The 23,214-nt window shown below is 28.1% G+C and overlaps 4 protein-coding genes across 5 annotated transcripts; 3 read left to right on the forward strand and 1 right to left on the reverse strand.

The window, feature by feature from the left end:
- The first annotated feature begins 1,403 nt into the window (after window positions 1-1,403).
- Window positions 1,404-1,939, forward strand: LOC100646144 (histone H2A). The gene has a single exon (XM_003396290.4). It carries the CDS (start codon window positions 1,519-1,521, stop codon window positions 1,891-1,893), a length of 375 nt encoding a protein of 124 aa, XP_003396338.1. The 5' UTR covers window positions 1,404-1,518; the 3' UTR covers window positions 1,894-1,939.
- A 1,338-nt stretch (window positions 1,940-3,277) lies between these two features.
- On the forward strand, window positions 3,278-10,321 carry LOC100646258 (USP6 N-terminal-like protein). Of its 2 annotated transcripts, none has more exons than XM_012309931.3 (8): window positions 3,278-3,471; window positions 3,955-4,187; window positions 4,260-4,583; window positions 4,677-4,864; window positions 4,939-5,099; window positions 5,389-5,709; window positions 5,782-5,920; window positions 6,676-10,321. In XM_012309931.3, exons 2-8 carry the CDS (start codon window positions 4,033-4,035, stop codon window positions 7,101-7,103), a joined length of 1,716 nt encoding a protein of 571 aa, XP_012165321.1. In that variant the 5' UTR covers window positions 3,278-3,471; window positions 3,955-4,032; the 3' UTR covers window positions 7,104-10,321. The 2 variants fall into 2 exon arrangements, with proteins under 2 accessions (XP_012165321.1, XP_003396339.1); XM_003396291.4 differs by having other exon boundaries at window positions 3,283-3,549.
- Window positions 10,322-11,013: 692 nt separating this feature from the next.
- On the reverse strand, window positions 11,014-13,194 carry LOC100646380 (mitochondrial carrier homolog 2). Its single transcript, XM_012309933.3, has 8 exons — window positions 13,054-13,194; window positions 12,487-12,858; window positions 12,318-12,402; window positions 12,002-12,167; window positions 11,778-11,915; window positions 11,491-11,677; window positions 11,356-11,423; window positions 11,014-11,269 (listed from the first exon to the last, which is right to left on the reverse strand). The coding sequence occupies exons 2-8, from the start codon at window positions 12,586-12,588 to the stop codon at window positions 11,074-11,076; spliced, it is 942 nt and encodes a 313-aa protein (XP_012165323.1). The 5' UTR covers window positions 12,589-12,858; window positions 13,054-13,194; the 3' UTR covers window positions 11,014-11,073.
- A 419-nt stretch (window positions 13,195-13,613) lies between these two features.
- LOC100646505 (roquin-2) lies at window positions 13,614-23,077 on the forward strand. The gene is made up of 16 exons (XM_003396293.4): window positions 13,614-13,786; window positions 14,444-14,606; window positions 14,739-14,946; window positions 15,025-15,243; window positions 15,328-15,503; window positions 15,578-15,911; window positions 16,001-16,241; window positions 16,319-16,488; window positions 16,557-16,819; window positions 16,913-17,017; window positions 17,099-17,310; window positions 17,407-17,528; window positions 17,598-17,739; window positions 17,821-17,890; window positions 17,960-18,151; window positions 18,266-23,077. Exons 2-16 carry the CDS (start codon window positions 14,445-14,447, stop codon window positions 18,383-18,385), a joined length of 2,736 nt encoding a protein of 911 aa, XP_003396341.1. The 5' UTR covers window positions 13,614-13,786; window position 14,444; the 3' UTR covers window positions 18,386-23,077.
- Window positions 23,078-23,214: the final 137 nt, after the last annotated feature.

A 23,214-nucleotide genomic window follows, 5' to 3' on the forward strand; every position in this document is an offset into this window, starting at 1 on the left:
ATACCAAACGAAAATACTTTGATTCTAAAGTCGATATTATTCCGAACAAAGGTATTACATATGTAATTTTATTGAGAAATGACGAAATTAAATCAAAGTTTGTGTTTTTTACACAATTGTACGTATACTTTTATTACAATACTGTACAATACAAGTATTGTTGCCATACTTTTATTTATAGCTATATGTTGTATATATTACTATATATGTAATATATAAAAATATTTATATACGAATATAATATTCAGCTTCTTTTTCTCTTATATAAATTTTTCATTGTAAAGAATTGTTCTTTGTTATATCAGACGATTATACATTTTGTGAGTTTCTTAGAGAGCTACAGATGTTCGTATTACAAGCGTTCTAACATTCAAGCTATCGCCGGTTTACTGAAAGAGTAACACAACTAAGAAAAGTAATTTTTTCAAAAAATTGATTTGAAATAGGTTGTTTGAAGTAAAGAATTATAATTTATTTAACTTTCTTGTATCAGCTATTTAATAATTTCTCGTAATGAATAGTTTATGATTCTTGAGGATCTATGACAAAATATTATTTAAATACAGTTATATACAGTATAATTTAACTGTTATTTGCTACTATAAAAAAATAGTTAAAATAGCGTTGTGATTTCTAAGAATGTCAAATCCTAAGGAATAATGTTGTTGAAAAAGTGAAAAGGAAGATAAGAAAAGAAAGTTATGAGATATATGTACATACTCTTATATTTACGAAATTTTTAGGGAAATTATTTTTAAATAGGAATTTCTAACAAAGATAGTTTATGTAGATATATTTAAGTAGATCATAAATGAATCAAACCAATTATATATATTTGCATAATAATCAACGAACAATTAACATCACGTGATGTATAGACTATGGTAAAATTATTTTCACCAATGAATTGTCAAAACATATTACAAATAAAAGTATTAGATATAATAACACTATATGAAATTTTGGAAAAATAAACAAATTTTATAGAAGATAAATAAGTATAATATTAATCAAATATTTTTATAGCTATAAATATATATAATAATAGAATAATAATAAAATAAACTATTACTCAAATAATTTTCGCAGTCCATAGAACTAGATAATTAATAACATATTTTTAATGAGACAATAATACTTTATATATGCTCATATACCACATAAATTTTCTATTTTATAGAATAAATATCCCATTTAAATTTTTTATCTCATAAAATAACACATACTACTATAAATTATTTACCCAAATATTTTTTACAGGTTATAGAATAAAATAATTACATATGCTGAAAGAGAAAGAGCGCGAAAAGAGAGAGAGAGAGAACATAAAGCGGTTATACGAAACTTCTGTTTATCACCAATCACAATAGAGCTTGTTAGTGATTGGTCCGGGAGTAGGTGTCGCTCCGCCTATAAATAGCTGAAATGGGAAAGTCACAAACAGTAGTTCTCTGCTTGTTGCAGTGATCAGTTGTAACGTTAGTGATTTGTTTGTTTATATCCAAAAGTTAACCGATAATGTCTGGTCGTGGGAAAGGAGGAAAAGCTAAAGCTAAGGCGAAGTCTCGTTCAAACAGAGCCGGACTGCAATTTCCAGTTGGTCGTATCCACAGACTTTTGAGAAAAGGAAATTATGCTGAAAGAGTCGGTGCTGGAGCTCCAGTTTATTTGGCTGCAGTTATGGAGTATCTGGCTGCTGAAGTTCTCGAATTGGCGGGAAACGCCGCACGAGATAACAAGAAGACTAGAATTATTCCAAGACATTTGCAACTTGCCATCCGCAATGATGAGGAATTAAATAAACTTCTGTCTGGCGTTACCATTGCGCAAGGAGGTGTTCTTCCAAATATTCAGGCTGTACTTCTGCCAAAAAAAACTGAGAAAAAAGCTTAGACTTATGACAAACTAATGACAAAATGGCCCTTTTCAGGGCCACAAATACTTTTATACAGGGGAACATATCTGTTTGAAAAAAATTTGTATTTTAACGTAAATTTTTGATACTAAAAGTATTTGAATAGTTAAAATAACAAATTTTTTATTTTCTATAAGAATTTTATAGGTTTATACAACACGTAAATTTTTTATTCTTGAGAACTATTGGAGTAATTGAAATTACTTTTTATAGGTCTGTAACCATACATTAGGAATTTTGAATATTCTTGCAAAATAAATATATATGAGAAGAATTGGTTCCTTTTCTTTGAATTATGTTTTTTCATACTCCATATATACTCCATTTTTAAATACACCTGTTTGGTATAATTTTTGCTATAATCGTTGGTAGTTAATATTAATAATAAAGCTTCTCCAACTTTAGTATGCCTTTGTATTCATATTATTATGAACTTAGAATTTATTTTTATACTAAAGTTTCTTTGCTTTAAAGTAGGTTTTCCAGGAACTTTAAGATTAATTTCTTGTATATCAATTTACAATATATTTAAAGATATTATCTAGTATTATTTACTTCTAGCAATAATCTTAACAAAGGGAAATTGAGATTACAATATAACTTAAATGCTAATAATACGCTAACCTATGAATGCGCCATTGGTTTTTTGCTATATGAACTTATTACTAATACGATGAATTACTTAATTAAAATTAAATAAATTATTATTCTATAACATGTTCTACAACTATGTCAATAATGAAAGAGAGAAATTCATTCATTTTCGTCATCCTTCACTTCTTTTTCTTTATTACAACTGAAATTTAAAGTTTTAATTTGCGATCTGACTTACCTTACATTTTAAATATCCAATTAAATATAATAAAATTGCCCTTACATAAATTTCTAATACATATTATAAGATTTGTCACAAGTAGATCTATGGCTTAAGTATTTATAAATAGCATTTATAAATAAATAAAAATAAATTGATTATACATGAGGTTCACAATATTACATTGCGATTTCTGAAGTATAAATCTGATAAGGAGTAGAGATAAACAGAAAGTGTCTATAAGGATATTAACAAGAAAATTTGTCTACATTTCAAAACTATAAATAGGATTTTTGTTTAAGTATACAAGACTGTTCGTTTGTAGGTAGAATAATTGCAGTATTTTTATTTTAGTAAAAAATAAATGGACATTGTAAAATAGTTTTATGTATATGCAAACAGTGTTAATTATAAGTCGATAGAACATAAATTAGTTGAGTTATATGTTTTGCCACGTAAACATAAAGATTATACTCGACAACACACCTTAGTGATACTAAAATAATAATAGTAATAATAATAATAATAATAATAAATAAATAAAAATACTGTATGATAAAGGTGTTTCCAACATAATTCAGATGATAACTTGGCAAAAGCCTTTGTTTAGAGTAAATGCGTTGGCAACACTTATACATAAAAGAGAATGGAAACATCTAAATCCGACTTGAAGTTGTATGTATGTATGTATGTACGGTAGTTTTGCTGAACGAGTGACTTCCGAAGAAATGATTTCTTATATGTATGTAATATGAAACGAAGAAAACTAGTTAATTCTTAAGCATGCAGTGTTTATATTAATATAGTTAGTTTCTTAGCGGTAAGATCTAGATTGATTACTAAGAGTATCACTTATTTTCTATGTATATAACCTTGCTTCTTGTCAATATGTAGTACGTTAAGTTTAGAACGTTGAAATTTATAAAATAAAATTGCGGTTCACCTTCTCATATATGTATAAAAAAAACAGTGCATTATTTATTTCAACAATAACCTAGGATATATTTAGTACTTCTTTCTTTATAAGGTCGAAATTGCGATTATTTTGTATTTAATTTATCAGTGATATATTACTAACAGTTCGCAAATGTACGTATTGTTAGAGTTTATGTTGGTATATGAAACTGTATATAAAAATTTTAAAGGTTATCAAGATTGTTTATAATATAAAAAAATCTTGTTTTATACAAGAATATTTTATTAATGGAATTTATTTTTATTGTAGATAACAGCCTACGGTAAATAGAATCCTCTTAACAAGACGGCATGTTTGTAAGAATCTGGTTGCGAATTCTCACGGGGGATGAATGAGGAAGAATTATTGAAACGGTCTGCTGCAGAGCGAGATAGAATATTTAGCTGCTACGACCGTGGTAGAGAAAATGGAGCAGAAATTGATCCTTGGGAAGATCCTACCTTTGAAGTATATCATACCACAGACAGATATGGATTCATACAGTAATTATTATAGCAAGGACGGTAATAATATTATTGTTATCTTGTCATTAACATGTAACACTTATATTTTAGTGACAAACGTTTGCCACAAAAACCAGATCCTAATGAGATTAAGACTCACCGGGTGGAAATGGAAAGACTAAAGAAATGGGAAAAAATGACAAAACAATGGGATAGTTCTTCAACTAAGGAAAAATTAAGGCGCAGAGTATATAAAGGAATTCCTAATAGATTTCGTGGTCAAGTGTGGGCATTGTTATTGGGTATTAAAAATTTAAAGAAAGAACAAGCTGGTAAATATGAAGAGATGTTACAACTTGCACGTAAATGGTCTACAGAAATAAGACAAATCGATGCTGATGTAGCTAGGCAATATAGAGATCATATCAATTATAGGTGTGTAAATTATATAAAAGATTTCTAAAAATGCATAAAAACTTAGTATACGTTTATTGAAAGTTATATTAAATTTTTAATTATTTTCTACAGAGAAAGGTATAGCATAAAACAACGATCTATGTTTTATGTATTGGCTGCCTATAGTATGTACAATATGGAAGTGGGTTATTGTCAAGGGATGTCTGTATTAGCTGGATTACTTTTACTGTATATGGATGAAGAAGATGCATTTTGGGGTCTTTCTGTGTTGCTTGCTGATAAAAAATATACCATGCATGGTCTGAACTTGTATCATAAATTTAATATTAAAAAATGTTTTGGCTTAATATTAAACAAATATTTATATTTATAGGATTTTATGTTGACGGATTTCCAAAATTAAATCGTTTTATAGAGCATCACGATAAAATTATGAATAAATTTTTACCAAAATTAAAACGGAAACTCGATAAATGCGGTTGTGATTCTATTCTTTATGCGCTAAAATGGTTTTTTGTTGTTTTCCAAGAGAGGGTAAGAAAATATTTTATACTTTGTTTTCTAAATTGTTATAAAATCTATTTTATTAGGTTGTCCTAAAAGTTTCTTTCGTTTTATAAGGAAGTAATAGATGCACAACATTTTCTTTTTATATTATTTTATTGAATTATGTATGATCCATTTTGTTCTGTTAGACAAAATTTTGTTCCAATAAAACAAAATATGTCGTGTATCTATTATTTCCTTATAAAACGAAAGAGACTTTTAGGACAACCTAATACATACCATACCGTATCTAAATACAATTATTTATTTATAACAGACACCTGTGAGCCTAGGTCTTCGAATTTGGGATATATTTTTATTAGATGGGGATCGCATTTTACCTGCTATGGCATACACAGTCATGAAAATGCATAAACGTTTTCTTATGCCGATGGAAAGTTTAGATGAATTTTGTAATTATTTGCAAATTAAATTAGAAAAAGATTTTTGCTTTGATGATGATACAGTAATAAGTACTATGGAACGTAGTATGGAAGAACTAAAACGTGCCAAGTTGGATTATCCTGGCCCTCCCTTACCACACGAATTACCACGATTCCCATTTGGCACATTTAAGGAACCTACTTTTGCAAGCAAGGTAATTCATGATGTTTCTAGAAATAACTAATAAAAATAACCTCGTGTTTAATATATATTTTAATATGTTTAGGTTGGGAGACGTACTGAAGAATTTAGCGAAGCACAACACGTAATGCGAGAATCTATAACACAACGTAGAGATCTTGTACTCGCTGATGATGGTAGAGAAAGTACAACACCGGTTGAACAAACCAGTTGTGGTCTTGGCGGTGAGTTACGATATAGTGAAAACATAGTACATGGTAACACAGATACTTGCCTTCTACATTCTAAACAAGAGAGTATTATTAAGGATGAGGAGAAAGATAAAAGTACAGATACAGATGAGATTGATATAATGGTTATATATAATACTAGACTGTAAGGTACTTTTCAAAGATAAGGTTCTGAGATTAAAAAGTATGATATTGCTCAATTACGTATATACATTTATGCTCGTAAACGGATACATATATAAATAGAACTTTACAGAAATATTATATAAGCCATATTTTGAAGTATTATAATTATTGCTATATAATCGTAAGTAAATTTTTTTATATAGATTTAGCATCATTTAAAATGAAACTACACTTGCCTTTAAGATTGTATTAGAAATTTTCATTGATAATTTTTTTATGAAATAAAAAGTAAGGAGTAATAGACTGTGATTATTTTAGAATACTCAGGAAATTTCATACAAAAAAGTATTAAAAGAAAAAGGCTAAAATATCAGTGCACATTATAAAATATTCTTGTTACATAACAGCAATATTAAATTATGAGAATCACGTTAAACTTAATTGTCAATTAATTACAATTTCATTCATAAAGAAAAGCGTGAGGCGTGTGTTTTTAGAGACAAGCTTTAATTAATACAGATTTTAAATCAAATGTATTACACTTACTATGTGAAAGTATTTTGTGAAAACACGATTGTTCGGATATCCTGTTGCAGTATAATAAAAATTACATATATGTGCAGGAAGCAAATTCTCATTTGATCCAAGTCTTGATGATGGGGCCTCTCCCAATGGCTCACGCCGGTCATTGGCAGATACATCTGTTACCTCGACAGCTGACCTTTCTGTATTTAGTTCGGCGACACGGTCTCAAGCGTTAGACAATAGTCTTGATACTCAAAGTAATATTTCTAATGCTAGCTCTGGCAGTGGTGGTTTACCCACACCTAGGGCAACGCCTCATCAACCAAGTCCAGATGTTGTACGAATTTATGTACCATATACATCGCCTATGTCTGGCTCATACAAAGATGATCTTCCGCGTACACTTCCGCGATCTTTAGAAACAAATAGAATCCGCATACGTGTCGATCCTGATCAAACACCAATAGTGGAAAATTTAAAACCTTTTTCATTAGAGAGTCCAGAAGTCGAACTAGACTTGAAATAATTAATCTATTCATTCGATAGCTATAGCATTTCATGATGCAGAAAACGATTCATGACATTACAATGAGTATTAAACGAGGATTTAGATAAACAAAAGTTTTATCATTTGTTTTATCTATATCTACATTGTAATATACACAAAGAAGTAGTAGTAAAAACAAATGTTAATTACAATGAGTACGAGAGATGAATAATGAATGTTGAAACGTGCATATACGTACTATTATCTTATTTTCTTGGAATAGGCGAGAGGATTTAAAGTAAATGTCATCCAGATAGAAATCTGTGTATGTTATATGCACTAATTACGAATAATTGTAACCATTCGTATCGAACGAAACTTATTGCATTGTTGCGATGGCCTAATTTACGTTTATAGTCAAACACGAATTATTTAAAATGTATAATAGAGAATTATCATTTTCAATACATGTATATTATTCCTAATCAAACGATCAACGATATTTTAAATAATGAAATTATATCTATATAACTTATCGCATAATTCTAAAGATAACTGCATAATATTCGTCATACATTCAAGTTATACTTCAAAGAACAATAAGATGATGGAACTTTATGCAGAAGGATAACGAATTATATACTAACATTATTTGTAATATTTAGTAGATATTTGAAAGAAAATTTTGAACTATTATATGAAGATTAATACGAATGTAAGACATTACAACAGCATAACGAATAGGTATGTAAACTTTTAGCGTAATGTATAGATAATTTTTAAAGTATATGTTTTTAAATCCCTCCCTCTGACGAACAGGATATACAAGATATTTTGGGGTATAATAAAAAATTGGCCATCATACATATGTATAAAAATATGAGTCAATTTTCCATAGTAAATGTAATACTAGAAAAAAAGATATTTTTGTTACTATGAACATATAAAATCCGTTGAATAACGATTATTATATTTTCAATATTGCGTATATTTCTCGAAAATTTCTAGAACTATTGATACATTATGTACATTACATTGGTACGGTATGAAAAGAGTATACATAAAGTTCCATACTCTAGAAGTATTTAACAAGCAAATAATTTTACATTACAGATATTGATGGGTATTTATTCTTTTAGTAATTACAGATAGATTAACATTACAATGACATTGTTTCAGAATTTTATTTTCACGCAAATCTTTAAACGTTGTATATTCTAGATTATTATTAGATGATGAAATCATACAATTTATGTTTTATATCTCAAAATATTTAAGATTATTTAGCATAAAATCAACTAAAGTTGTCAGGTATTGTTAATAAATTTGAATTTTTATATTATCCATCATTCTAAGACAAACTGTATAGTTTAAATCATTGTTAATTAGTTATTTTGGGAACAATTATAAGTTGGTAACATATTATTTGTACAATTTCAGTGTCAACATAGAAACAACAATATTTTAGTTGATAGATTATCATAAGATAATGATCATATCTTCTCAAAGAAGATACATTCTATTAATGAGTTAAGTACTATACTGCCACAGTAATACTAGTACTTTATTTATTTTAAGTTCCGTTTTTTATAACGATCAATGATATATGTATTATTGTACATACGTAGTATTTAAAGAAGGAAAAAGGGGAATCTTTCATTACGCAGTACTTGAAATAGATTCCTGAATGAAAAAACTTGCAAGGTATTTGTTAGAACTTTTGCCAAGGAATGTGAATACTGAACAGTTTTTCTGATATGCTACATATTTATTGTTTAAATGTACAAAGACATAATTTAGATTAAAGTAACTACAATCGAAAAACATGCTTCATACTTAATTGGTTCTGTAAAACATTCCTGGACATACAGTATTCCACCATGTATATAGAGTATGAAACTTATTAATTATTGTCGTGATAATATAAACCTGATAGCAATCACTTGTTATATTTACTAGCATAAGGTAATATTTGTTAAATAAATATTAAATGTTAATGGTTCGAATCTTTATTGCATTGTAAAAAAAGATCAACCAAATGATGTACAGTTCTATAGTGATACTGTCTTGTGGTTGCATAACATTAAATTTTCAGGAAAATTGAAGTAAATCAGAATGATTACCTTATATACAAAATATTAAAAGACATGGAATTGCATAGATGCAGAAAGATCTAGCGATAAATAGAATGAAAGGAAAAAAGAAAAGAAGTTACGTAAATTTACCTTGGAAAAATACATTCCTTTAACCTGCATTAAAATTAAGAAATACAGTTCTTCGTCAATTTTTAGGCTTATTCATACTTAAATTGCCATGCTTATACATAAATATCCTTATACATTAAGTTAAAAATAAGTAATGAATATATTCGCCGATTGAAAAACGTCACAAATGCCTTTTATTCTTTGATGTTAATAATGTGAGATGTAACATTAATAAATTGTTCAAACTTCAATATTTTACCTTCGTGAAAGTTTTAGTTATGTAATGTATCATTTCAGATTGACCAAATTAATTTTCTCAGATTTATTTTTTTATGAATGTATTCATTAAAGTACTTTAGAAACGAATCAATTTAATACTCAAACAGATTTATATAACAAAAAACAATGAAGTATACCATATAATTTTATTCGCAAGTAAATGTATAAATAACATGTTTAAACCAAAAATGATATTTAATATAAAGGAATTAGAGTAGAAATTTGACAAGAATCTTATAATGCCTAGAGATTATAACTATAATATGTACCAAGCATTAAGCTCAGTAAGTGATGTTTCTTTTACTATTGAAAAAATAATTGTAGTCTGGAACATGAATTGTGGATAATTGATTTCACATTACTATTACAGTAAAAATTACAATGCCCTTATTATTGAATAACAGAAAGTTTCAATACAAGTTTGTTTTACTTAAGTAGAACTTAAAATGGACAAATATATGTTAAAAAGATGTATTCATGGCTTTGTTCAATATTCACATTCATATTAATGCATTATAGAGATAGATTAAAGTTCAAATGAAATATTTGATGAAACATGTGTATGTATTTAAAGTTGTACTCCGAGTCGATATTTTTTTTATACAAGAGTCGAAAAAGCTTACTATATAATGTAGGCTTCAGTATAGTATTTGTAGAATGTTCAAAAAACAAATACAATTCGATAATCCAATATGTAAACTTCTTGATGCCTGATGACATAATCACGTTGTAAATTGATTGAAATTATCAAAATAATAAATAATAAAAATCGTACATACTTGAATACTTATTTATTTTCAAGAATTTTACTTTTTATCAAATATTCTCTTTAATCTCTACATTTGCATGAGAGAATTATGGAACGACTATTGTAGCAAGCAGATGTATATTTATAAATCTTAAACAAATGAAAGTGTATATAAAACGAATTTTGATTGCATAACTTAATTTTACTTTTTGTTATATTTATCTATTTTCATAGTATATATACAGATACTATAAAAGATAACTTTTGTAGGAAATAGTCACTTCATATAAGATTAGAACTTTTTAAAGTGGTACAATACCAATTTATACACTTTATACATAAGACATATTGTAAAATTCAATAATGTTTGAGCAGTTATTGTCGAATGTGATACAGATACAAAAAAATTAATTAGGGTAACTTTTTTTTGATATTACTTTATTTAAATGGTAATTTAAATGCAATTATTGCACGCCAAAGAGAATGTCAGTTACCAAGCTAGTAATAGTAACTGTACTCATTAATATTCTTTAATACTCGTATATGTTTAAAATATTTATGGTTCAGTTTTCAATATGAATTATATTTTTGGATAAAATATATACACCAAAGAAAATTATGTTTAATCAATATTTGGTGTAATAACAAGTAGGATTGATTTAAAGAAATATATAAATGTAACAATGTACTGTAATAGCAAATTTAAAAAAAAAGTATATAGCACAGAAATGATTTTACTATTAGTCTTTCAGATACAAATAAATGCAATGTCTTATTACTATGTTGTACTTTGCAAGTGGAAATTGTATTTGTTAATGGGTATTGGCTTTCCATTAATTATCACTTGTGGCCCCATATAATAACGCCATAAGAGACTGTTTCCTCTTTTTAACTGGTTGGTAGCTGAAAGGTGAGACCAGCAATCTAACCAGCTATTGTAAATTGGCATTTGTGGAGGAAGACCGGCAATTAATCTTGATGAATAAAATTTATTAAATTAATGTGTATTTTAACTCTTTTAAAATAAATAAAAAATTATGTTTATTTCAAATCAACTTACCCACAATTATTAACTGCCATACAGTGTGATACCACTAAAAATGGATATGTAATTGTTGTTACTATAAACTGTAAAGAATAAGTTGTAATATTTGTCATGATATGTATATTATAATTAAATAATTAATCTGTTTACCCTTATGACAGAAACTGCATATGGTTTCAATTCTCTGTCACTTATAATATATTTATCAATAACATAAGTAGATGAACTGACTAGCATTAATACAGCAGCATTTCCAATAAGCCGAGGTAATAATCCTGCATAGTATCCCATGATTCCATTCTCTTTGTATACTTCCACAAATGATCTAAACAATCCGCTGTTAACGTAAACAAAGAGACAATGCATCTATGATTAATAGCAAAATATATTATACATGTATTTTGAGTTCTATTATCTATATTGTGATATCTACATACTTGTATTTTGTTTCTCCACCAACAAATTGTGCCATCATCCTTAATGCAATAACATCTAATGGATGGCTAACTATAATTCCAATCATTCTACTAATTAGGTCTCGTATGAATTCATATATACATTTTTTATGATTCTGACTATAAAAAAATGTAATGTGCATTTTTATAATTGTCATTTGAAAACTTTATGTTATACATACAGATATACACATCTATACATTTACCTTTCTTCTAAATCGCAATCATAAATTTCTTTACTCGGTTCATCATTAAATTTAATGCATTTAGAAGCTTTTTCAAAAGCTACAGCACTTACAGTGTAGGCACATAATTTTGGAATAAGACCACGGTAGCAGCCAGTGAATCCATCTACATTCTTTATGTATCTAACTGTAAAGTAATAATTTAAAAAAAAAAAAAGAAAGGAAGAAAGAAAAAGAAACAGCAGTTTGCATCAATCAAAATGACAAAGTAATTTCAAAATCTCATAGTTTAATTTATTTATGACACTAAAGAATGATTATAAATAAAATTTTTTACCGTACTGAAAAACGTTAGGTAAAGCTAAAGCCGGTTGTCCAAATAAAGTAGTTGTAGGTCGTGGTGGAATCGGTTCATATCCGATCTATTTTGTTATAAATAAAAATGATAAGTTTCCTTTGAACAATTTTAGTTTCTGCGTCAATTATCCACTGAGTATATTTGTTACCTGTATTAAAACTTTAGCGTATTCGATAGGATGCGAAACGGTATTCATTAACATACGAAGCGCAATATCGGAGAATAATGGTTCATCTATTGGTGATATCATGTTTATTTAGAATTTATCTTGCCAACGTGTCAGCGCAAAGTATCTATTTATTTGACGATTTTAATCAATAATCACAGTCAAATTGAAGTCAAACTTCGCTCGGTATATTGAAGCTCATACGAATCTTGTGTGAAGAGAACGCATATTCACCGTCATTCCCATTCAGAAACTAGGTAATGTCAGTAATACAATATATTCCGAGACAGAGAACCAAGGGAAACAAATCGTATATTTAGAATTTTCCTAGATGTGAAACTCGATTATGATTATCTGAAATAGATAAATATATTGCATTAATAAAATGAATAAAAATACTAACACGATAACCAATCAGTGACTTGGATACTTTTTTTATTTTTCATACATTGTTGTTTAGGAAACTTAACCTAAACCTAATGTAAACGCAATAACCAATCGGTGACCTGTATCTTTGGCGCATCATTGTTTAGAAAATTTAATACAAACCTAATTCAAATACAATAATCAGTCAGTGACTTGGATACTTTTTTATCTTTAATACATCGTTGTTTGGAAAATTCATTTAAATTTTCAGTTTATAAATATATTACAAATACCAATGAATTGCACCAAATTTCGAATCTTCCGATGTTAAAAAATATATCAATGTTTATGATAGTTGTATAAAATACATAAAATAATAATAAATAAAATTGAAACTATTTTAAAGAGATGTCAATTATGAATAGACTGCAGATTTTTATGCATTTATAGGAAACGTAAAAGTGCAAAATTGCACAGAATGCACATAATATGAAAAGATATACAAGGTGTCCAAAGGTATATAGTGCCTTTTATAATATTGGATGGGTAAAACAATTTCCATCTGAATTTTCATACAAATTTGCAGACTAGTTATAACTAGTATAACTATAACTAGTTATATTATAATAAACATATAATATGTATATTATATTTTAATTATATTAAAATTGCAATTCGTAAAATTTTGAAAATTTGGTATTATGTTGTTTATAGCGCTCTCTGTCGAGAGGAGTTGGAACGTTATTTTTCTAGATTGTTTTCGTCATGGGTGCTAGTGAGGTAAAAAAGTATACGCGAAGAATATCGTGCTGAGCTCATCTTACGATTTCTGATTCATCTGTTCTTGCTTCGATGGCAGAACTGCATGCGAAGTAACCGAGTAGTTAATGTGATGTTTTGTAAAGGCAAAAACGAGGTAAGTTTTTCTATTAATTATTCGTTATTTTAACAACAATACATCGACATATTTCCTCGTGGCATAAGCGGATATCATTTCTTTTTTTCTTATTCTATGTAGAGCAGACATTCGACGGACACGAATAATAGCGACAACGATTAAAAAATTTTTCATCTAATTGCGTGATTAAAATTATATACGAAATAATTTCTTCGTATTATTTTCTAGAGATAAAAGTTGGTTTCATGCTTTATGGGATCAAAGGAAAACTATAATCATCGTATAAAAAACAATTGATAGGAAAACGTTATTGTTTCGAAGAGATTTATAGCTATAGAAAAATGTTTTGCAATCAAAACCGAGTTTCGTTCTAGATTTATTATTGGTTCTAGAAACGTGTAAAGTAAAATTTAATGAATAAAATTTACTTCTAATAATTTGCTAAATTTATACGTTTCCACGAAATTAGTTCATCTTATTGCGAGATGCATTCCGTAATTTCTTGTTTCTACGATTTCATTAAATAAATGTAAATGAATTATTATATAGGAATTAAATTAAATGTTTTAATTATAGATATGAAATTTGTTTTAATTATTCTTAAGAAGTAATGGTATTGCAGAAAGTTGCGAAACTAAGCAATGAAAGGAATATTTTAATATGATATTGTTGCAGAATGCCAATACAGGCACCACAGTGGACTGAATTTCTTTCGTGTCCAGTTTGCTGTCATGACTTTGATGTGGCCATACGTGGTCCAATATCGTTAGGATGTGGTCATACCATATGTCGTACGTGCCTTGCAAATTTACATCGTAAACAATGTCCTTTTGATCAGGTAAATAGTTTTATTATTATTATCATACAAATAAACTTGTACATTTATATATTCGACTTTTGCTATTTAAAATATTTAATATAAAATTACTTCTTGTTATGAACTATAATTTATTTATATTACATATTTTAGAGTATTATTAATACAGAAATAGAAAGATTACCAGTAAATGAAGCTTTATTACAACTGGTGGGAAATCCTGTTCCCACAAATGTTGCAACAGCTTATCAAAAATTGCTACCACCTGAAGACCATGCTAATTATTTGGTTGCAAAACGTTGTATTGAGGAACTTGCTCTATATCTCAAACCATGTCAGACAAATCCTTCTTTAGCTACAGGTAATATTAATGGTTATTTGTGTAGATAATTCTATAATAACTTTACATAATCTGAGTCTATGTTTAACTAAACAACAGGTGTTGGACTTGTTTCTCGACCTATGCAAAGGAAATTGGTAACTTTAGTTGGTTGTCAATTGGTTGAACCAGAAGGAAGAGCACGTGCAGTAAGGGCAGCTAGAAGTTTGGGTGAAAGATCAGTTACAGAGTTGATATTACAACATCAAAATCCACAACAACTTAATGCTAATCTATGGGCTGCTGTAAGAGCTCGTGGATGTCAATTTCTTGGGCCAGGTATGTTACTATCAAATAACTCAGTAGCAATGAAAAATATGAATAAAGTAATATATACTAATAAACATTTCTTTTATTTATCAGCAATGCAAGAAGAAGTACTAAAACTTGTTTTATTGGCTTTGGAAGATGGATCTGCTCTTTCTAGGAAAGTATTAGTTATGTTTGTAGTTCAACGTCTAGAATCACATTTTCCTCAAGCTTCTAAAACTAGCATAGGACATGTTGTACAATTGTTGTATAGAGCAAGTTGTTTTAAGGTAAGAATTATTCTTCAATTGCAATAATGAATATTTGTTATTAAGAAGAATACTTAAATAGAATGTTTGAATAGGTATCTAAACGAGAAGGAGATTCATCATTAATGCAATTAAAAGAAGAGTTTAGAACATATGAAGCTTTGAGGAGGGAGCATGATGCTCAAATAGTGCAAATTGCGACTGAAGCTGGTTTAAGAATAGCACCTGATCAATGGTCTGCATTGTTATATGGAGATACAAGCCATAAATCCCATATGCAAAGTATTATAGATAAACTTCAAACTCCACAATCTTTTGCTCAAAGTGTACAAGAATTGGTGATTGCTCTTCAACGTACTCCTGATCCTGGACAATTAAGTAGTCTAAGACCTCAACTAGAATTGCTAGCTGCAATAGATCCTAGCCCAGGTATGATCCATTACATTGCAACATTATATTAAACAAGTTAAATATTTGGATTAATTTCGGATTCATTTAATTGATTAATTTTGTTATAGAAACTGAGCCTCCTACATTAGCAGAATGTCGAGCAGCATTAGAAGCTGTTAGAACTGTAGTCGCAGCGTTAGTAGAATTCATTCAACAACACGGTAATCGGAAAACGCAAGATGGTACCCACAATGTAGGTCCTGGGCAACCAAAATATAAAGTGAGCATGTGTCGAGATCTCGCACTTAGAGGCTCTTGTCCTAGGTCTACTAATTGTACATTTGCTCATAGTGACATGGAACTAGATAAGTAAGTACACATGTACGTGCTCAAGAAAATTCTGTAAAAATGTATCTCTTATGTATGTACATCTATTCTCTTATTAGATATAGATCAAAAAGTCGGAAATTGAGTCTCAGATCAAGTTTACCTGGAATCAACCATTCAGATGCGAAAACAGACAAATCAGTTACTGGATCAAATAATAAGACATTTAAACAAAATGACGATTTATCTTATCATTCCATAAAGTCACATGATAATACTCATAGGGAAAGTAAGTGTTTGTATAAAATAAATAATACAAAACATTGATTAGAAAAATTACTATTATATCATTTTTAGGCTTTAATTCTATGAACAAAGTTAATCCAATACAACATCACAACCCAACAAATGAAAACAATTTTATTGGATCATTAACGAATTATATGTTACCATCTCCTCAAGGAATGTTACCTGTGGTACCGACGAAAAATATTGACGTACATTGTTCTCATTATATTATGCCTAATACACCTGTTGATTACACTGCACCTAATCTTAATATTTGGGATTCGTCGCAGCTTTCATCTAATATGACCAATGGAATATCTAATACTAAAAAGGTAATATGATTATTGTTATGTGTTAATAACTTTTACTGTATATATTGAAATATTTCTGCATATTGCATGTTAAAATGTTCTCGTATACTATAGCAGCGAACCGTTGCCAAAACATTGGCGATGTTACTGCAACGCAGGATGGAAATATTAAACCAACTTGAAACGATTGTCAACAAACAAGTGCCACAGATGAAAACGGTACGATTGTAATATTTCATTATTGAAATTACAATGAAAGTTTGGAACATATATTTTATTATTCTCTTTTTCTATTTATAGAATTATGACATACAAGGAGACACACTATCATCGAATTTCTCTATATGGACAAACACACCAAATAATCCAATGATTTCTTCAACAAATATGAATTGCAACAATAATTTCCGATGCGCAGATCCCATTCTATTCGATGATGAATTTGTGCCATTTGATGCATCATCAAATAGTAAATATGGACCAATTTCTAAACTATCCAAAAACTTAATCAGGTAATAATTCTTTTTATAACTTTATCAAGTAAAGAAATATTGTTTATGAAAAATAAATACATGATATTAAGCCATAGCAAAATAATTTTCTTTTAGATCTACTAATGGCGTACAATCTACTAATTTCTATGCAGATGGAGGAACATCTCCCACAATATCTGCTTATCGATCTATGCCAACCACAAATTCTATTGCGTCTTGGTATTATGGAAATCAACGTAAGTGTAATGAAAATTGTTTTTGGGAACAAGAGAAGGAACACTAGAAAATATAATATTCTATTACAGCTTATGCTACAATTGGTGCAAATGGAGGAATACAGACTATCAATAACAGTAGTTTTGGAGATAGTTACATTACATTTGGTCGTAATATATCCGATACGTCAACGCACACGCAATTTCCACGACCAGATAATATGTCTAAAGAGTAAGCTAATATTTAATACACCATTATTTTCTTGTTAATTATTTGGAACATTTAATCTTATTATAATTGAATTTATTCCAGCTTAATCCTTGAGTCACAAAAGGTAAAACAACAATTAAGACATCTTGAGAAGAAGATTAATGACTTGAAGGTATTATTCAGTTACTGTTTGCTTTCAAATAAAATATTTAATAACATTAATATGTAAAAATATTTTCAGCTTGCCACACAAGGTGCAACTTTTACGGCCGGGGAAAGGTTAGCACAAGAATTACAAATGATTGAAGCTGGCATCAGAGAAAAAGAAAACGACGTACGAAATTGGAGTCCATACGGTACCGTACCTTGGATTCAATCGTCGAACAATTTACTTAGTTCTCAAAATTTCAATCAGGATTATAAGCCCGAAGAAGTAAGTTATGATGTTGTGATACTGCATTGGAAGAAAGAAATTAAGTATATCAAATCTGCTTATTGTAAAAATAATCGATTAAAAATTTATATAAAACTTGAAATTGGTTCTTAGGAAGACACCTATGAAGCAGGTATCGCAAATGATATGCGGGAATTAGAATTACGATGGGAATTCGAACTGCAAGAACAGGAAAAACATTGGTCAAGTGAAGAGGATAATTCTAAGAAATAATAGTAAGATAAGTGATTCTTACTACATTATGTACTTCTTAGATCTGACCATTATTTGTCGGAACATGTTCTTTTTAACATGTGCAAATAATTTTCCGTGCGAACTTCCATGCATCAGCATGTTTAAATTTTTTCAACAAAATGACTGAAAGTAAGTGAAATTTCTACTATTTGCCTAAAAAAACATTTTATTGTAAAACAAAATCAAAAGAAAACTACACACATTATCAAATGAATAGATAGACAAATTTATCATCCCTAATTAACATGAAAGAGTCTCCTATTGGTATGGTATAATGTAAAAGTGGATTTACTACTTCCTCATGTACTATGTCTTTAAAACGTCTTCATACTTAATACTAATTCTTTAACTATGGGAATGTATTTTTTCCTGAAATTATTATCAGCGTGGTGGTAAAAAACTAGTTGTAAATAATGTAACGTTTCAAAGAAATTTTCATGATGATGTAGCAATTCATATTTAGTTATGCAGGAAGTCGCATCGTTTTAATTTTTTACTAGCTGCAGTAGAGAGTCTATCATAAAGAAAAATCAATGTAAGAAGTGAGAGTTAGCTGCCGCATTGGAATTACATTTATAGAACCAGTGAAGGGTTGATCGGTGTTCCGTTATGGATATCATAATGAGGACATTCATTGACAAGAACAAAAACAAACGAGAGCAGATTTGTTAAAATTTAACAGAAATTAATGTCAGTGTTTTATAAACATGACAGGATGTAGTATATTTTGTTTATATGTTTGCACAATGAAGCAAAGAATATTATATTATTGATACATTCGGAAAGAATGCTATTTAACCTGCAACAAGGTTACATGATGAAAATATACGGATACATATAGGTGTTATGCATACATAAAATTAACATATTCTGTTAAAATATTGCATAATTAAGATATATATTGCTTCTAATGTAAATATATATATCTTAATTATAAATATAAATAAATATATATATATACACATAATAATTGATTTTTAGCTGATAAAACAAAATTTTTTTTAAATACTTAGCTTTCTTACTGTACTTCCTTTTGCGATTCATGTTTTCATATTTGAAAATATGTTTCTAAATAAAACACAGTTACTTGTACATCATATCACACTTTGTTGTATCATAATATTAATACGATGTCAAGTTTAGTTCCAAGTCTCAAAATACAAATTCCAGTTTCGGATTTCTTTTTTTCCTTTTCTAAATTCATTTTTTTGAATAATCATTTATAATTGGTTCTCAACTTAATACAATTTGTACAAAATTGATACATTAATGAGATTATGAGCAAAAGTAATTGAGAAATTTAATTTTCTCATGACTGTTAGCTTTCTCCCTTTTTTTGTGAAGTTACAAAAATTATTTTATTTTTCCATCTTTTTTTAAATCAGTACTAAGAGTCCTATTTCACATTTTAAGTACAAAATGTTACAGTTTCGAATACTTGAAAAATTAAAAAAAAAGAGAAAAAAGGTAAAATGAGGAAAATTTAATAATGTATAAAATTTTCCTTTATTTGACAATATGTAGTGGAAAATTAACTATAGATTCCATTTGTGCCTGGTAAAAGAACCATTGCATTTTAATTTATTTGCTGTGACTAATTGACTCGTTCGAAACAGTGGTTTTCAAACTATTGGTATGTTTGTAGCAGTTAATATGTTTGAAAGGTTTAAGGAATTTTTATGATTTTTTATTTTTTAGTTTTCTTTTTTGTAAATTTATGTTTATCTAGTGCAACAGAGTCTGAGAGCCACTGATTTAAAATTATTTGTTACTAAAAAGTGAACAAAATAATGTAAACAGACTGTTATGCGAGCTGCAGCTCTCACATTTGTAAACATGTTCGATTTACGGACTTACGAGAAATAGAAACAGTCACATTGGCTTCCTCTTAACTATTATCTTAATTTCCTATGCTAGATACGAATTAACGTATGTATTATTGGCATACTGTTCTTATTTCTGTATTGGAAAAACAAAAAAAAAGGAAGATGGAATTAATATTTTTCACAGCAGGATGAGTGAGATATGTATTTTATTTTATGGACGAAAATTTATATTCTTGATATAGCTATTTGCTGCATTTGATATAACATCTGTTAATGGAAAGGTTTTTGTTTCTTTGTTAACAAAAAAATTTACTCAATTAATGTTAATAATGTTTTGTACATGTGATAAGAAAATTTGATCAAGCTGAATACATTGATCAAGTTGTAATCTCTTTACAGTATAGTGATTTATGCATTACAATAGTCTTTGGGTTCTTCTCTTTTTTATGAAATAATGTGTAGTATAGATATTCATAATTCCAGTTTTAGTGGAAATGGCATAGACTTCTTATGAAATGTAGAGATCAAAGGAAAATTGATCTATCTTTTTCATTAAAACTATTGTTTTGCCTTGCTACACAAAACTAGATATGTTCAAGTAGAATATTATTTCTTTCGAACTAAAATGTGCCTTTTGAATCATACATAGCAACACATACAAGACCATATAAGACATTTTGTACAGTTGCACATATTGAGTTCAGTATTTTTGAATCCTGCAGAGGCACATTACTCTGAACCATGGAAAGAAATGTAATCTCAGAACATAACTAGTTTCTTATAAAAAAATTACGAATAATGGTGCAATTTTATTTGTTTTATTAACTTATCATTGCAAGTTTCTTTCGTTTATCAGGATATATCATAAAATATGAAATAACATTCGTGAAAAAAATTGTAGAAAAAATTAACTTGTTCTACTCCAGTGTATAGAATTACATTTTTCTCCATTCAAACTACATCTATTTTACTTCTAATTAGATGGAGTAATTGAAAACTTTCACATGAAAAAATTAAATACTTCCTTATATTTTTATAAAAAAATATATTTCCATTGCAGATTCGAAGATATGTAATATACAAAATATTAAACTATACGTTTGTTCTACATTGAAGGTATCATTGATATTGATTATGTTTAGATTTGAAACTATATTTATATATGTTTGAAAAATATGTTAGAAACTTTATTATTTATTTTGTTACTGATTTCACAGATACAATTATGAGATCTTAAAGAAAAGTTTATGTAGTACAAATTTTTTATTATGTCTATGAGAACTTCGTTTGCAATCACTATACATTCATCACAATGTTATATGTAGATGTCACAACATATAATTGGCGATTGTACTGAAGAAAATGTGTGACAATATTGCAGAAAGGGATCACTATTTAATTTCTTGACGTAAATCTAACAAATACTTTTTATATGGAAGTAGTTCTTACATTTTAAATCAAGATTTAACATTCGTTTTACATCAAATGATATAGTTATAAATATCAAATTTTGTTGATTTTACAATTCTGATTAAAGTGAGTCATTTGAATATTCTGTAAAATAGAAATAAGAATGAATGTGAAAGATCAAACGTTCCTTTCTGTAAATGAACACCATATTCACAGTTTGTTCAGAAACGAAAGCTTCTAAGATTATTAATTTCATAATGTTTTGTTTCAAATTACTATCTAATATTTTATATAATTCCTTTATAAAGACAACTAAAAAGCTTTGAAAAATCCTTGAATATTTCTGTTGTTTAACGAAATTATGATTAGGTAGTGATCTGCTTTTCACAAAAGATGTTGCCCTTTGATTTCTTCTTCTTTCTTTGCTTATTTTGTTTTTATTCGTAGTATGACTCATTAATAAATGTAGAGAATAAAAAGCGAAGAGGGCTGTGTACACTGGGAAGTAATAAGCGCAACAATACTGTTTGTGCAAGCTTCAGATTAATTGCATGTTAAACATGTCACTATGTGTATAATAATACACACGTACCTATGTTAATGGTATGAAACCACATACAATCTATATTATCGTTCTTTGTTTGAACATAATGAAACAATAATAATTATATACATATCGGTATATAATGCATATAGTCAGTGAGCACTTGGCACTTAGCAGTACTAATAGTACTTTTGTGACACTTACGTTAAATTAATTCCTGATTGTAAGATTTTTTGTTACATTAGCTGTAAACATAATGGGCAATGCATGTATGTACATTTTTGAATTATTACATTAAGAAATTACTTGAAATCCTTTTGTACGTAAAATAAAAAATCTTATAGCGTATGTTTTTATTACATAGAAAATGTTAATATATATTTCTAAATAACATTACATATTAGTATTGCCTATTGCGTTTAACATAATTGTTAGTCTGGCATTTTTAATGTATTTTTCTAAAATAAATAACTATGGAAAAAGTCGTATTATAATATACACATGTGATAGATTCACAGTAGTACTTACTACCCTATTTCGTTCACTACTCTAGAATCTAAAGAAATAAATAAAAATATTTACACTGTTCAATACATCTCGTCTCATATTCATATAGTCATAAATTATTGATTTCATTCGTCCGTTTCGTTGAGAAATACTTTAAGAAATGCTTAGAAGAATATTACAATTCTATTAATTTTTTCATTCATCGGTGCATGTAAATACAAAAAATTTGAAGTACGAATATTTTGACAATATAATATCGTTGCATCGAGGTAAGATTCTTCAAACGTTTTGTATCTTCTATAAACATTCATAAAAGTTTGATGTATTTTCTAAAAAAAGTGTGCTGTAAGTGAGAGTGTAATATATTTATCTATTCAACACAAATATGAATTTTTTGTTCATTTATCGCTACAAAATTAATTCCTGTCCATTAAAATCAACAATATTATGAAATTAATGCAATCTCGCTAAGAAAAATTCGAAAATCCGCGCGTTCGGAGAATCACCTTTGTCGATCGATG

The sequence above is a fragment of the Bombus terrestris genome, chromosome 7, assembly GCF_910591885.1.
Source record: "Bombus terrestris chromosome 7, iyBomTerr1.2, whole genome shotgun sequence".
NCBI classification, from domain to species: domain Eukaryota; kingdom Metazoa; phylum Arthropoda; class Insecta; order Hymenoptera; family Apidae; genus Bombus; species Bombus terrestris.